The following is a 17,353-nucleotide window of genomic DNA, read 5'->3' on the forward strand; positions in this document are numbered from 1 at the left end:
CAAACTGCGTAAGCAGCATGCGATAGACAGAGCTAAGCAATCCCATAACCAACGGATCAGATCTAAGCTCTGCAGTCCTGCCACATCCAGCCATGAATGGTGGTGGACAATTAAACAACTAACTGGAGGAGGTGGCTCCACAAATATCCCCATCCTCAATGATGGGGGAGCCCAGCACATCAGTGCGAAAGATAAGGCTGAAGCATTTGCAACCATCTTCAGCCAGAAGTGCCGAGTTGATGATCCATCTCAGCCTCCTCCTGAAGTCCCCAGCATCACAGATGCCAGACTTCAGCCAATTCGATTCGCTCCGTGTGATATCAATAAATGACTGAAGGCACTGGATATTGCAAAAGCTATGGGCCTGACAACTGAAGACCTGTGCTCTAGATCTTGCCGCGCTTCTAGCCAAGCTGTTCCAGTACAGCTACAACACTGGCATCCACCCTGCAATGTGGAAAATTGCCCAGGTATGTCCTGTACACAAAAAGCAGAACAAGTCCAACCCGGCCAATTTCAGCCCCATCAGCCTACTCTCTATCATCAGTAAAGTGATGGAAGGTGTCATCAACACTGCCATCAACCGGCACTTGCTTAGCAATAACATGCTCAGTGACACTCTGTTTGGGTTCCGCCAAGGCCACTCAGTTCCCGACCTCATTATAGCCTTGGTTCAAACATGGACAAAAGAGCAGTACTCAAGAGGTGAGGTGAGAGTGACTGCCCTTGACATCAAGGCAGCATTTGACCGAGTATGGCATCAAGGAGCCCGAGCAAAACTGAAGTCAATGGGAATCAGAGGGAAAACCCTCCACTGGCTGGAGTCATACCTAGCGCAAAGGAAGATGGTTGTGGTTGTTGGAGGTCAATCATTTGAGCTCCAGGACATCACTGCAGGAGTTCCTCAGGGTAGTGTCCTAGGCCCAACCATCCTTAGGTGCTTCATCAATGACCTTCCTTCCATCATAAGGTCAGAAGTCAGGATGTTCGCTGATGATTGCACAATGTTCAGCGCCATTCGTTACTCCTCAAATACTGAAGCAGTCCGTGTAGAAATGCTGCAAGACCTGGACAATATCCAGGCTTGGTCTGATAAGTGGCAAGTAACATTCGCACCACACAAGTGCCAGGCAATGACCATCTCCAAAAAGAGAGAATCTAACCATCACCCCTTGACATTCAACGGCATTACCATCGCTGAATCCCCCACTATCAACATCTTAGGGGCTACCATTGACCAGAAACTGAACTGGAGTAGCCATATAAATACTGTGGCTACAAGAGCAGGTCAGAGGCTAGGAATGCTGAGGCGAGTAACTCACCTTCTGACTCCCCAAAGCCTGTCCACCATCTACAAGGCACAAGTCAGGAGTGTGATGGAATACTCTCCACTTGCCTGGATGGGTGCAGCTCCAACAACACTCAAGAAGCTCGACACCATCCAGGACAAAGCAGCCCACTTGATTGACACTCCATCCAAAAACATTCACTCCCTCCACTACCGACGCACAGTGGCAGCAGTGTGTACCATCTACAAGATGCACTGCAGCAATGCACCAAGGCTCCTTAGACAGCACCTTCCAAACCCGCGACCTCTACAAACTAGAAGGACAAGAGCAGCAAATGCATGGGAACACCACCACCTGCAAGTTCCCCTCCAAGTCACACACCATCCTGACTTGGAACTATATCGCCATTCCTTCACTGAGGCTGGGTCAAAATCCTGGAGCTCCCTTCCTAACAGCACTGTGGGTATACCTACCCCAAATGGACTGCAGCAGTTCAAGAAGGCAGCTCACCACCACCTTCTCAAGGGCAATTAGGAATGGGCAATAAATGCTGGCCTGGCCAGCGTCACCCACACCCCATGAATGAATTTTTTAAAATGTGCATTCAGCAGTGGTCTAACTAGCTGCCACCATTGTCGAACCACTCTATTCTGCTTTATCAGAAAATGAAACAGAAAAAAATGTTTAATATCATACTATTATGGTCCCAATTAAAGTCCTATATGACTCAATGCTAATTGGTGCCAAAATAATATAAAATTGGTGTTGTTTTACAGCTAGAAAATTATTCTTAAGTCTAGGTAATTAAAAGTTAGTAAAATGCTAGGTGGTGCAGTGTGTTAAACATTGAACTTCAATCTCTGAGACATGAGTTTGAATCTAACTTGGAATGCTAGCATGGGATTCCCCTCTATCTACTGGTATAAAGGCATAAGTCAAATGAGTGGGTAGTTTCATTCTATTTCATAGCATCATAGAATGGTTATAGCAGGGAAGGAGGTCATTCTGCAAGAGCAGCTCACCTGGTCCCACTCCCCAGCCTTTTCCCCCCAGCCCTGCAATTTTTTTCTCTCCAGATAAGTATTTGGCATGAGGCCACATTATAAGAGTGCACGTAATTTCATCTGAATTCATAGTTTAATTCCTACTCATAGAGAAATTGTATTTGCACATCAGCAAACTCTCTATGGTGTATTTAATTGAATAATAAAATCTCAAGCAGAGAGTAAAAAATATTTAAAAGACCAAATGATGGCATTTTTTTAAGTAAGGGAGATCGAGGAGTTTAGGTAATGAGTCAGTTATCTGCAGCACAAGCCAGAGTTTTTTTTTATTCATTCATGGTATGTGGGCATCACGGGCTAGGCCAGCATTTATTGACCATCTCTAATTGCCTTGAGGAGTGGTGAGCTGCCTTCTTGAACCGATGCAGTCCTTGGGGTGTAGGGACACCAACAGTGCTGTTAGGAAGGGAGTTCCAGGATTTTGATCCAGCGACAATGAAGGAACAGGGATATAGTTCCAAGTCAGGATGGTGTGTGGCTTGGAGGGGAACTTGCAGGTGGTGGTGTTCCCATGCATCTGCTGCCCTTGTCCTTCTAAGTGGTAGAGGTCATGGGTTTGGAAGGTGCTGTCTAAGGATCCTTGGTGAGTTACCGCAGTGCATCTCTTAGATGTTTCACACTGCTGCGACAACATCGGTGATGAGGGGCCAAATGTTGAAGGTGGTGGATGGGATACCAATCAAGCGGGCTGCTTTGTCCTGGATGGTGTGGAGCTTCTTGAGTGTTGTTGGAGCTGCACCCATCCAGGCAAGTGGAGAGTATTCCATCACACTCCTGACTTGTGCCCAGTAGATGGTGTTTGCTACCATCTTGAGGTAAGTCAGGACATGCATCAAAATAGCTAATTGGCTTAGGAAACTGTGGGGCAGTGGTAAAATAGCCACATATATTCTCATAAGCTTCAATGTGCTGAATTGAGCCCACTGACATTCTGCACATATTGGGCAGAATTTTGTGAGGCCAGCAGGAACGGGATGGAGGCATGGGAGATGCCTAAGAATAGGGACGGGCATGCTCGCCCAGAAACTCAACGTCATGATATTGGTTCCGGATTTTGTCATCAGCAGGAAAGCTCCAAGGTAGCGTGCCACCCTGGCGCGGTGGGACTGCAATTTAAATTGCTGAACAGTTCATTTTAATACCTCTGCATTGAACTGATCATTATTCAATGGGGGATTTGGAATTAAATCGACGGTGATTCCCATCTATTAAAAGGTGGTGGCACCGAAGCGAGGCCTCAGTGCCACCGTGGGAAGGCAGCCATGGGGAGCAGTGGATAGAGGAAGAGGGGGGAATGGAGTGCTGGGCACTCTGCACAAGTGGGCTCACCTTCGCATTGCAGGATCGAGTGGCCATAGTATCGGTTGCTGGGCTCTTTGCAATGGTGGGCACTGAGCGGCATTAACGCATATTCCAAGGGGAGTAGCAATGGGAAAGGTGCCAAGGCAAGTTCATTTCTGCAAGGACAGCGCTCTGGAGGGCTACTGATCAACTGGCATGGGTCTCAGACAATCTGTCTTTGTTGACCCCCATGGCACAATGCAGCGGCACAGATGACTGGAGGGCCGGGAGACAGCTGCGCTTGCACGTGGAGCTCCAAGAGGACAGAATGGCAACAGCCAGCCATGCCAAGAAGGGCCCACCTGCGCCAGAGAGACTACCGAACTCGTTTCAACTACCTCCAAATATCCGAGCGGCAGTGTCACAGAAGCCTGAGGCTCTCCAGGGAGGCCGTCACCGACTTATGCACCATGCTACAGGAGGAGTTGTGACGTATGAGCTTCAGTGGACACCCTGTGCCCATGTTTATGCTTCTGGCTCTTTCCAGGGATCCACTGGAGACGTGTGGGGTCTCCCAGGCAGCAGCCCACCGTTGCTTCAAGGACGTAACCAACGCCCTGTTCAAAAGGGCCAGCGACTATGTGCATTCCCGGACCAACCATGACAGTCAGGTAGAGAGGGCCAACGGCTTCAGGGCCATCACTGGATTCTTCCAAGTGAAAGGTGTGATAGATTGCAAGCATGTGGCCATCGTGGCTCCTACAGAGCAGCCAGCCACCTTCATCAACAGGAAAGGCTTCCATTCAATCAATATTCAACTGGTCTGCAACCACTGAAAGTGTTTCCTGCAGGTGTGTGCCGACTTCTCGGGAAGCAGCCACAACGCCAAAATGCATCGACAATCCCAGGTGCCACAGCTTTTCAGACTCCCCTACTCACCTTCAGGGATGGATTCTCGAGGACAAAGGCTACCCATTGAAGACATGGCTGCTGACGCCTGTGAGGAAGCCTCCCATAGCAACAGAGGAGAGGTACAACACTTGCCATGACTCCACCAGATCAACCATCAAGCAGGCCACTGGGCTGCTGAAGATGAGATGCTGGTGCCATGATTGATCCGGTGGAGCCCTGCAGTATGCCACCGCAAAGGTCACGCGTATCATGGTGGTCTGCTGTGCTCGGCACACTCTAGCATTGCAGAGGGGGGAGGACTTGCAGGAGAGGACGTGATTCATTGCCAGTCCTCAACTGATGTGGAGGAAGCTACTAAGCAGGCAGCACTGGATATTGAACCCCTCGAACCAGAGGCCAGGCACATTGAGAGACGGCAAGAGACAATCTTAAACATACCTACTTCCTGCCACCATGATGGCCTCTTAAAGTGAACTCAATAAAGACTCACTTCACTTTATTCTGTCTGTTCCCTCCTTTTTATCTCTATATCATGCCTAGTGCCCAGCTTCACCACGCACTCTGGCACATCTGAGACACTTACCAAATGCGGCATGTGTCTACAGTATGAAAGCATGAGCATTACACAACAATTAATGTGAACTGTATTAATGCAAAGGTTTGTAAAACAATATAAATGGCAAATGGAAAACACCAGTGAATCCCCAAGTGTGTCTAGGTGCCTTTGTTAATACGTTTGCAAGTGCTTCTAGACAGTGTGACCCCCAGCACCAGCAACTGGGCTACAGGCAAGCAGCTGATCAGGCTGCCCCTTGGCATGGGATGACTTTGGTGGATGTTCTCTGGCTGCCTGACACCTGAAGGGATTCGGCTGCCTGAGGGGTTTCTGCACAAGTGCAGGATCCTCCTCAGTCATCACAGCTACTGGAGCTGGCTCACTGGGACTGGCGGAGGGGCTGAGAAGTTGCTGTCCACCCTCAGAGCACCCAAAGGGGAGCCCGCAGATGTGGAGGTCAGCCTTTCCTCCTCTCTTTCAAGGCTCACTTCAACCTCACCAGAGAAAGACGAGGAGCTGGAGAAAACTCCAGGAGCCTTGTCCTTCTCTTGCCTTGCCACTGCTGTGTTGAGCTCATGGCCAAAGCAATGGTGTGCAGGTGTGCGCACAGCTGTGGAATCTGGCTCTCCCCGAGGGCCACCAGCCTCTCGATGGAGGATGTCATGCGCTCACACGCCTGAGACATGGCAGCATTCATGGCATGGATGAACCCCTCCATTGTCTGCTTATGGCCGCGCATTGCCTCTGGCAGCTGCACCTGATGTTGCCTTATCTCTGTCTGCAATTCCAGCATGCCCTATGCTGTCAACACCAAAAGCTCATCATCAGCCTGGGGCTCAGCGTGGACCTGGCCACCCACAGTCCTCCAACTGTCAGTGGCCTCGGCTGTCACAGCCTCTGTCAGCTACTCTGGCACATCTGTGGTGCTCTCACCAGCTTGTGACCCTGATTCTAAGCCGGAGCACATACCCACCAAGGTGAAAGTATCTGCGCTGGTGGAAGGTGCAGGAGAATCATGTGACAGTGCATCTTCAGACTGCTCTCCTCCTCAGAGGATGACGGTTGGCCCCCTTCAGCTCGAGTCTCCTGCAAATGGCGACTTGCATGAGAGAACACAAACACCTGTGTGTTAGGTTGTGCAGATCTCTTCAAGCCAACCATACGTGATGTAGATCTCCAGAAGTGTGGTGGAGGTCAAATGAACACAATCCTCACTCTCTTGTGTGGACACTGCTGTCTCACCATCTCCTGTTGAGCAGCTTCCCTGGGCACTCGCTAGCTCCACTGCCTCTTCCTCAGCCGTTGACAGAAGCCAGAGATCTGGGATGCCCCCACCGGTCTTCAAGGTCTTCATCGTGTTATGGGCCTGTTTGTTTTGCAAGTAGAAAGAGGGACATAGTAAGACTTCATAGGAAGAGCAACAGAACAGTTATACTAATGCCAACTGCTCGTCCCCTGATGGGGTTCCCTACATGGCTTCTCCCCATGTCTGGTCTCAGGGGACGTATGGGGGTGAGCTGTGAAAGAAGGCGGCCTGTCGCTGAGATGCAGCCATGCCTCTGCCAGGATGTAGTGAAGCCTCACCCCCTTGCCACCGCCTTTTGTGGCTACTTCCTCCCCATGCCATGCTGCCTCCCGCGTAGCCACATGAAAGCTCCAAAGAGGAGAGAGATATGGAGGACTCACCTTGGCAGAACGAAGGAGGTCATTCACTCTTGCGACACTGGACCCAGTTCTGTGGGGTGACCCCATGGCTGCTGACCTCCTGTGCAATCTCCATCTAAGCTTGCTTGGTCAAGCGGGAGGATTTCTTCTTGCCATCGCTTCGAAAGAGGACTTACCGCCTTTCTCTTGCAGCCTGGAGGAGAATCTCCAGGGAGGTATCGCTAAACCATGGGCCACTCGGTGTTTTGTCTCAGCCCTGGTGCCACGTCGTTCCCACTCTGTGCCAATGGTGGTACTTCCTTCTATGTGGGGTGGGGTGGTGTCCAGGAGTTCCATCACCTCTGCAGCCGGGTCCAGCAGCACTCCAGAATCAGTGATTCACTGAAAGGCAGCATTATAAGCAGGGCTGGCAGTGCTTTAAATATGGCACCAGAACATGCATTGGACTTTGCTGATGCCGCAATCATCACTTCAGAGCCCGCCCCTGTTGCGTAATTGGACGGGCCCTACGCCTCCGTTATGGTAAGTGGCCATCTGCCACGTGATTGCGGTTGGCCGGCCACTTCTGTCATAGGCGACGATGGCACCCACTTCCAGGTCCACCACTGGGACCCACGACAGGGTCACTAAATTCAGCCCATGATTTCCCCTTTACAAGCTTGCTATTAAATTAAGATTGCTTTGCTGATGCTGAACAAACATATGTATGTATTTTATCTTGACCAGCATATTCTGATTACCTTTTGCTGGCCAGAGCAAGCATGTGTTAGCTAACCATTACATGCTAAGACAATATGCACACGAGCAAAGTTTCACATATCCAAAGCTTAATTGTCAAAATAAGATGAAGTACTTAAATAATCAAGTGAACTTCATTTTGACAAATAAGGTCTTTAAGGTCAGTGCTTCAAACTCAAACTTCCTGAGTCGATTCTGAAGTCCTGTTACAATTCACTACTTTTTATATGTACCTTTCTGAACTACTAATCACTTATTTAAATAATTTAAAGGTATGTAGCTACCTCTCTAAACTACATATATGACCAATGGGTAAAGCTATACGGTTGATTGACATGTGTGAGATGACTTCATCCTATTCACTTCCCTTACATTTTACCTTCCTCAATTGAGGTCATTTCATTCAGCCTCAAACAATACTATGTATGACATTTTTTCATTCGGGAAGGTAAGTATACTGTTGCTTACCTTTTCTTAGGGCCCAGCCTTTAAATCTCAATAGAACACAAGAACACAAGAAGTAGGAGCAGGAGTAGGCCATTCAGCCCCTCAAGCCTGCCCTGCCATTCAATAAGATCATGGCTGATCTGTGCCAGGCCTCAACACCTCTTTCAGGCCTGCTCTGCATAACCCTTGACTCCCCGAGATTTCAAAAATCTATCTACCTCCTCCTTAAATAACAATTAGTGACCTGGCCTCCACAACTCTCTGAGGTAGAGAATTCTAGAGATTTACCACCCTATGAGAGAAGAAATTCCTTCGCATCTCAGTTTTAAATGAGTGTCCCCTTATTTTGTAACTATGTCCCCTAGTTCGAGATTCCCCCACCAGCGGAAACATATTCTCAACATCTACCCTGTCAAGCCCCCTTAGAATCTTATATGTTTCAATAAGATCACCTCTCATTCTTCTAAACTCGAATGAATAGAGGTTTAACCTGTTTAGCCGTTCTTGATAAGACAACTCCTTCGTCCCAGGAATCAGTCTAGTGAACCTTTTCTGAACTGCCTCCAATGCTAGTATATCCTTCTTTAAATACGGGGACCAAAACTGTACGCAGTACTCCAGGTGTGGCCTCACCAACACCCTCTACAGTTGTAACAAGACTTCCCTATTTTTAAACTCTAACCCCCTAGCAATAAAGGCCAAAATTCAATTTGCCTTCCTAATTACCTGCTGCACCTGCATGCTAACTTTTTGTGTTTCATGTACAAGAACACCCAGATCCCTCTGTACTGCAGTATTTTGTAGTCTTTCTCCATCTAAATAATAATCTGCCTTTTTATTCTTCCTACCAAAGTGGATGACCTCACACTTTCCCACATTGAACACCATCTGCCAAGTTCTTGCCCACTCACTTAACCTATCTATATCCCTTTGCAGATTCTTTGTGTCCTCAACACAACATGCCTTCTCACCTATTTTTGTATCGTCAGCAAATTTGGATACTCTACACTCTGTCCCTTCCTCCAAGTCATTAATATAGATAGTAAATAGTTGAGGCCCTAGGACCGATCCTTGTGGCACCCCACTAGTTTCGGCTTTCCAACCTGAAAAAGACCCATTGATTCCGACTCTCTGCCTTCTGTGTGTTAGCCAATCCTCAATCCATGCCAACACATTACCCCCAATACCCTGAGCTCCTACTTTGTGTAATAACCTTTTATGTGGCACCTTATCGAACACCTTCTGAAAATCCAAATACACAACATCTACCGGTTCCCCTTTATCCACTCTGTTTGTTATATCCTCAAAGAACGCTAACAAATTTGTCAAACATGATTTCCCTTTCATAAAACCATGTTGACTCTGTTTGATTACATTATGTTTTTCTAAATGTCCTGCTATTTCTTCCTTAATAACGGACTCTAGCATTTTCCCAATGACCGATGTTAAGCTAACTGGTCTATGGACAGATGTTAAGCTAACTGATCCATAGACAGATGTTAAGCTAAATAAAATAGGGTACGTAAAAGCATGAGATTCTCTGTTCAACTTCTGTTATTCATTATGATTTTCTCCACTGCCTTTCTTGAAAGTACTGGCTTTTGTCAGGGTGTGGTTCACCTGCTGGCAGCAGCCCTCTGATGCCAATCTCAAGTTTAAGTTCAGAGAGTGTGAAAACTGTTTTTTCTTGGACAGCATGGCAGCTAAGCCCAATCTTTCCTTTGCCTGACAGCCAGGCATACACATTTTTCAACAGAAAGCACTAGATAGCAATCGGAGTGGGAGCCATCCCTGATTTTTTATTCTCTCTAGTACAGGGGCATTGAGGCCACTTATGGTACGCCAACTGCTGCCCCTACTGAAATCAGCTCACAGATCAGGAATCAAGCCTGGGACCTTCTGGTCTGTAAGTCTCAGTAATACATCATGTAGCACTAAACCATTGAGCAAATTATATTTTTAAGCTAAAGCTTTAGAACTAAAATTTGTGGAGAGTATGATGTTACTTTATGGACTTTCTGCATTTGCAATGTGTGAGGATGTAGTTCCTCTCCCCTCAACCAATTTAATTTAAATTTTAATTGTAGGAGTTTTTTCACCATTACAAATGTAAGATTCACACCAAAAGGTTCGGTATAACAAGGCTACTAATAGTTCCTCTACCCTCTCCCAAAAAAGCCCTGTTGGTATGACTCTTGTTACATGTCATCATGAAGCAGCTCAATGCCCTCTTTCCTGTCAAATGACTTCTTTCCACTCAACAATTCCTAAATCTCTAAAACATGAATACTGCTATCGTATCTGGGTTCCTCTTCTTGTATTTCAGTCATAATCTGGATAAGATTCAAGAAAGATATTTGTAATCTGAAAGGGAATCATTTCCAGCAGCCAATCATTCCTATTTCATTACAACAATTTTGTTTCTGTATTATATCAATGCTATAATGTCAGTGTTGTTCTGAGTCTTCATCGAAACTCCAGATATACTGTTCTACATGCTCTTTCTTCATCCTGTAGCCCCACTATATTGCAATCAAGACTTATCACGCAGTTTTCAATGCTAACTTCTTAGGACCTTAAAATTGTGGAATGCCTTACCTCTTTCAGTCTTTCCTTCCTTCTGCAATCTTCAAGTCTTTAAACCCAAGCTTTTTGGCAATTCCTTATCATTACTTCCTGCTTTACTTTGTATTCTGTTTTATCTTCTCAACCTTGATGGTGTTCTGCATTATGAGTCTTGGCACTTAACCTTGGTTGCTCAAGTTTTATCTTTCGAAAGAAAGCAGAGAAATGATCTACATAATAATCACTGTTTGCAAACAATACATATTTTTATCTGTGATTACCTTTCTGTCATTTCAGAACTTCCATATGGTTGGGAAAAAATAGATGATCCAGTCTATGGCACCTATTATGTTGAGTAAGTTTGCTGAACAGTATTGTATTACTAATAGTTCAGAAAAAATAATTTGATCACAGATCTACAGAAGAAATGTTCACAGTATCTTCAAAGTGATTGCATTCTGTTCTGCAATTATTATTTCATTCTACATTTTCATTGAATGTTCAGCTTTTTGTCATGTTTTCATATCTTTTGTTAAGGTGAATTGGGGCATCAACTGTTTTATATAGAGATTTTTGTAAATGTGAATTGTGATTACAAAATAATGAGTGTTACAGGATAAATAACTCTTTCAGAGCTAAAACTATCAGACATACATTCATATTGGTATCTTTAAGACCTGAAGAGGCAATATAATAAGTATGTCTTTGTTTTTTCTCACCTCTTGCTGTCCCCTGGAATTTTTCTTCCTTGCATATTTCCTACTCTTGATTACTCTTACTTCAATGCTTTTTTTTGTGCCATTCTTCTGCTCTTGCTATTTTTCTTTTTTCCATATGACGCTTTAGTCACATAAATCGAAAAACCCAGTTTGAAAATCCTGTTCTCGAAGCAAAGAAGAAGTTGCAGCAGCAACATCCAATGCAGCAAGATCTAGTGCCCTACCCTATGCCAGCACCAGGTTTCCGAGGTAATATCTTTATGATACTGTATGTAAATGGCATAACATTTGGATGTGGTATGCTTTGTTATTGTGATGTCTTTCTGACATGCTAAAGTATATTACTGTTAGTGTATTTTTATTAACCTTTAGAAGCTTTTCGATATGTTTCAGGACTAATGCATAAAGCAAATATAATGTAATTAAAGCATCAGTCATAGCAGAAATGATGCTGTAGCTACAAATTAGGACATATTGGAATTGGTGGAGATTAATGTTCTTTTAAATTAAGTAGCATGGACTATCAATATTCTATAGAGTATAGTCATTATTCATAAGATCAAGGCCTAAGAATGAGGGTTTTTCTCCTTTATAACTGTAGAAGGCTCATCATCAACATTACCTAGACCCAAACATACCTGCCCAGGCTCTCTGCCTCAGCGGTCGCGCAGTACGAATGACCTATCTCAATATCGGAGTGACAGTGCTGGAATGTACAGGCTGTATGGTATGTCAAAGTGCAACTTCACAGTCAAGCTGCACTGTTGTAAAGCAGACATTTGTAGTGGGGAATTCTACATCACAGCTCATTAATTGTTGTCAAAGGCACTGGAAGTGGAACGTGGTCTTCTGTTACCTGCTTTAGTATGCTTACAGTAATTGTTTTTAACCCTTTCATTTCTATGTCCTTCAAAGTTTGCTTTTATTTGCTAAATTCTCCACTAAAGTATGATGCGCTATGAAATTTATAGTCATTACGGCACAGAAGAAGGCCATTCACCTCTATCAAATCTCCTCTCAACCTCCTTTGCCCCAAGGAGAACAAACCCAGCTTTTCCAACGTAACCTTTTAGCTAAAACCCCTCATCTCAGCACCATTCTGGTAAATATCCTCTCAAGGACCCTCACATCCTTCCTGCAGTGTGGTGACCAGAACTGGGTGCATTTGTGACAATTTTTGTATGAATCATTGTAAAATTAATAAAGTGATTATTTTTAAAGATTTGAGTCTAAAAGGGTTAAAAATAAAAACAAAAATCACAAACTCTCAGTGCCTTTAGCTCTGTGATGGCACAAGTCTCACAAAGGGTTTTTTTTAATGCGTTTTTTTCTTTGCATTATCAACATAGAAAAGCCACTCTTCACTCGAGATGTCTCACAGCTGAAGGGAACATTTCTTACAACATCACTGAAGAAGAGCAGCATGGGATTTGGATTCACCATTATTGGTGGTGATGAGCCTGATGAGTTTCTACAAGTGAAGAGTGTGATACCAGAAGGACCAGCTGCAGTGGATGGCAAAACGGAAATGGGTGAGTAAATCAAAAAAGGCACAAATGCTTTCAGATTGACCTTGCAGGGGGACTGTTTTCAGAAAGGATCTTCATAACAAAATTAGTGATCTTCCTCATCCATTTAAGTTGTGTTTACATCTAGGAACTCCCTCCATCCCTTGGCAGAATATCATTCTCTGGTACTGTCCCTCTAAATTTTTATACTGCAAGTTATTTTTTTTTTTATTCTTTCATGGAAGATGGGAATCACTGGCAAGGCCAGCATTTGTTGCCCATCCCCAATTGCCTTTAGCAACTGAGTAGCTTGCTAGACCATTTCAAAGAGCAGTTAAGAGTTAACCACATTGCTGTGGGTCTGGAGTCACAAGTCGACCAGACTAGGTAAGGATGGCAGATTTCCTTCCCTAAAGGACATTAGTGATCATAAGTGGTCATCCATGGGTCCTGCTGACTCTCCGCCTCATTTTGGACTTGCTTCCAGTTTTGTTTCCACCCGGATCAAATAATTGCAAAAGAAAGAAATTAAAAGTATCGGGTAAGAGCAAGGAAATAGAACTAAACTAGCTACCATTGGACAGGAACTGTGAGTCAAATGGCTTCCTTCTCGAACAAAATTTATCATTGGTGTCATTTTGACCCTGAGATGAGCTTCCTACCCCATATCCACGCCATTTCTAAGACCACCTATCTCCACCTCTGTTACATCATCCGACGTTGCCCCTGTCTCAGCTCATCTGCTGCTGAAACTCTCATTCTTGCCTTTGTTACTTCTAGACTTGACTATTCCAACATACTCCTAGCTGGTCTCCCACGTTCTACCTGTTGTGGTATACCTTTAGAAGGTGTGGTTATGTTTTTGATGTACAACAGTGTAAGGGAAATGATATAATGTACTATGTGACTTATACTCTGTGTGTGAGTCTGTAGAGTGCAGTCATCCAGACCAGACCTATGTTGGATTACTCCTAGTTGTATACGTGCAGCATAATCATCAATAAAGAACCTACATAATGTGTTTACTGATCCCTTATGCATGGTTGGTACCTGTGTGTAGTCAACACCAACACAAGGAGAAGAAAACACAACCCTTAACTCTTTAAACTTGAGGTCATCCAAAATCTGCTGCCCATGTCCTTATTTCTACCAAGCCCCATTCACTTATCACCCCTGTGCTCGCTGATTACATTGACTCCCGGTCGAGCAACACCTCGATTTTAAAATTCTTCTCCTCGTTTTCAAATCACTCCATGGCATCACCTTTCCCTATCTTTGCAATCTCCACCAGCCCCACAACTCTGCTCATCTAATTCTGGCCTCTTGGGCATCCTCAATTTTAATTGCCCCATCATTCGTGGCTGTGCCTTCAGCTGCCTAGGCCCTAAACTCGGGAATCCCTCCCTAAAGCTCTCTGGCTCTCTTCCTCTCTTTCTTCCTTTAAGACGCTCCTTAAAAACTACCTCTTTGACCAAGGTTTTGGCCAACTACCCTAATATTGCTTATGTGGCTCGGTGTCTAATTTTGCTTTATAACGTTCCTGTCAAGCACCTTTGGGCCGTTTATTATATTAAAGGTGCTATACAGCATCATAAAATGGTTATAGCACAGAACACCATTTGGCCCGTCGTGTCCGTTTTTACTCTCTGCAAGAGCAACACAACTAGTCCCACTTGCCCACCGTTTCCCCCAGGCCTTATTTTTTCTGCTTTAGATAATTGTCCAATTCCCTTTTGCAAGGCATGATTGAATCTGTCTCCACCACACTGTCAGGCAGTGCAATCCAGATCCTAACCATTCGCTGCATAAGGAGGTTTTTCCTTATGTCGCCTTTGGTTCTTTTGCTATTCATCTTAAGTCTGTGGCTTCTGGTTCTCAGTCCTTCCGCCAATGGGAACAGTTTCTTCCTATCTAGTCTGTCCAGACCCCACATGATTTTGAACACCTCTATCAAATCTCCTCTCAACCTTATCTAAGCAGAGCAGCCCCAGCTTCACTAAGCCTTCATCCCTGGAACCATTCTCATAAATCTTGCACTCTCTCAAATGCCTTCACGACCTTCATTAAGTGTGATGCCCAGAATTGAACACATGAGTTGAGACTGAACCAGCATTTAATAAAGTTTCATCATAACTTCCTTGGTTTTGTACTCTAGATCTCTCTTTATAAAGCCCAGGATCCCTTGTGCCTTATTAACCACTTTCCAAACCTGCCCTGCCACCTTCAGTGATTTGTAGATATATACCCCAGTTCCCACTGTTCCTGCACCCCATTTAGAATTGTATCCTTTATTTCATATTGCCTCATCTTGTTCTTCCTACCAAAATATGTCACTTCACACTTCTCTGCATTAAATTTCATCTAACACATGACTGCCCATTCCACCAGACTATCTGTCCTCTTGAAGTCTACTTCCAAGTTTTGTGTCATCTGCAAATTTTGAAATTCTGCCCTGTACATCCAAGTCTAGGTCATTAATAAACATCAAGAAAAGCTGTGGTCCCAATACTGAGCCCTGGGCTACCCCACTATACACCTTCCTCCAGTCTGTAAAACAACCATTCACCACTTGGCCAACTTCGTATCCATGCTGCCACTGTCCCTTTTTTTCCATGGGCTTCAACTTTGCTGACAAACCTGTTATATGTCACTTGTCAAACGCTTTTTGGAAGTCCATGTACACCACGTCAGCTGCATTCCCCTAATGAACCCTCTCTGTAACCTTGTCAAAGCGCTAAATCAAGTTAGTTAAACACGATTTGCCCTTAACAGATCCGTGCTTTTCTTAATTAATCCATTTTTGTCCAAGTGACTGTTCATCTTGTCCCAGATTATCATTTCTAAAAGCTTTTCCACCACTGAGGTTAAAGTGAATATAATTGTTGTTGTTATTTGTGTTCCCACACAAAGCAGAAATACATAATATTCTGTGCTTTGTGATCTTGGAACCAATTTTCATTTGACTTTGAATCTACTTTGGCCATCTCTTCCTCACTACAACAATGCCCAAACTTCAGAAGTACTTCATTGACTGTGAAGTGCTTTTGAGACATCCTGAGCATGTAAAGGGGACTTTATAAATGCAAGTTCTTTCACAAGGGAAATACTAAGAGATGTAAATTTCTTTCCGCAGTGGTCATCAGTCCACTACAAAATTCCAGTGCATGGTGCATATGACTTTCTTTTCATGAATACACATTGAGATTCAAATGTTCACAGGTCTTTGGTTTCAGTAAAGATTCCATCCTGGTTTGGAGCTTGTCTTGTCTTGTTGACTCCAGTGGTCAGCAGCCAATATTATATGGAGAACCTGTTGCATCCCAGTTAGTCCAGGTTAGACTGTCCTTAATGGGTTCCATATGCCTCAAGCAGGGCCCCATTTAACTACCCACTGACAGATTTCTGAGTGGTCTTGCAGTTATACAGTAAGTATAGCAAGTCTCCTTTTCAGCAGAAACCTGCAATTTTCCAGAAAGGATTCTGTTAATTCTTTTAAAAAGGAATTATATACTTGCTGGATAAAAGTGGGACTGTTGGGGTGGAGGGGTGTGGGGTAAGGCAATGGCATTTGTCTAGGTGGCTCATAGAGAAAAGAACTGGCATAGATTTGTTGGGCCAGTTGGCTGCTTTCAATGCTACAACCATCTATGATTCTAAGATTGGGAAAGACCAGTGATGGCTGGCTTTCTTGGAGACAAAGCCTAGCTGAGGAGCATGGCATAATAATGGTCTCATGTGGCAGCTTCCTTTCAGGGCATCTGCACATCTTCCCACTCCAGCAAGACTCCGTAAAGAATCGATGAAGTGCCAGAGAGTGAGGAGGCACTAGTAGCCACTATGTGATCTGGTTCCAGGTACTTTAGGGCCATATCATGATCCTACACCAAAAGGTTCAAGCCCATACCATCCCATCAGGACTGCAACACCAAACAGCAACCTGCCAATACAGACTTTGATTATGAAATAGGACAAGCATGGGGTCACCAGGGGGAAGTATAGGTGTGTAGGGCACACAATGTTTGTTGAGTAAGGCCTTGGAAAAATAACATTGGAAGGGACAGAAAGGCAGCACTTCAATAAGAGTAGAGGGAATGTACAACCTGCTCGTGGAAAAAGGAGTAAGCGCTTTCTATGTACTTTGAGTGTGGCATGGACAGCCTGCATTATCTGGCAGAGAGTATGCACCTGTCACATTTTTGCAGTCTTATGTGAGGCAGTAACAAAAATGCTGCACACCTTGGGACGATTAGTACCTTCACGAATATCTGCAAGGGACTCTCAAAACATTCAGAGAATAGATATCAAACAACTTTCTCGCTGATTTCATAGGGACAAGGTGCATACTGGTGGCAGAATCTCAAGTCTCAAGCAAAGTAATGAAATTCTGCATGGATCCTTATTTATTTAAAAAAATTATTACTTAAATGAGGCTCATGCAGCCTCATTCCAGCCCCTTGCAGCCCCCTCCCCCTCCCCCAAAGAAAATTGAGCACGTAAGGTTACATGCCTGATTATGCACACCACCAAAAGAGCCCCTGAAGAACACACCGACCTTAGAATATGCATATTGGAAAGATCCTTATGTTACGACCCAGTGAGAAAGGTGTCT

General features: G+C 44.6%; 1 protein-coding gene across 20 annotated transcripts in view; it reads left to right on the top strand.

The window, feature by feature from the left end:
- Positions 1-17,353, top strand: part of magi2a (membrane associated guanylate kinase, WW and PDZ domain containing 2a) — an 899,048-nt gene that overhangs the window by 761,282 nt on the left and 120,413 nt on the right. For 12 of the 20 annotated variants that reach the window (XM_068059206.1, XM_068059207.1, XM_068059208.1 and 9 more), the window contains 4 exons: positions 10,815-10,872; positions 11,364-11,485; positions 11,838-11,963; positions 12,586-12,768. In XM_068059206.1, coding sequence (XP_067915307.1) covers positions 10,815-10,872; positions 11,364-11,485; positions 11,838-11,963; positions 12,586-12,768 — 489 coding nt within the window. The remainder of the gene's footprint in view (positions 1-10,814; positions 10,873-11,363; positions 11,486-11,837; positions 11,964-12,585; positions 12,769-17,353) is intronic. The other 8 variants (XM_068059213.1, XM_068059214.1, XM_068059226.1 and 5 more) reach the window with 1 other exon arrangement.

The sequence above is a fragment of the Heterodontus francisci genome, chromosome 27 (assembly GCF_036365525.1).
Source record: "Heterodontus francisci isolate sHetFra1 chromosome 27, sHetFra1.hap1, whole genome shotgun sequence".
Classification (NCBI taxonomy): domain Eukaryota; kingdom Metazoa; phylum Chordata; class Chondrichthyes; order Heterodontiformes; family Heterodontidae; genus Heterodontus; species Heterodontus francisci.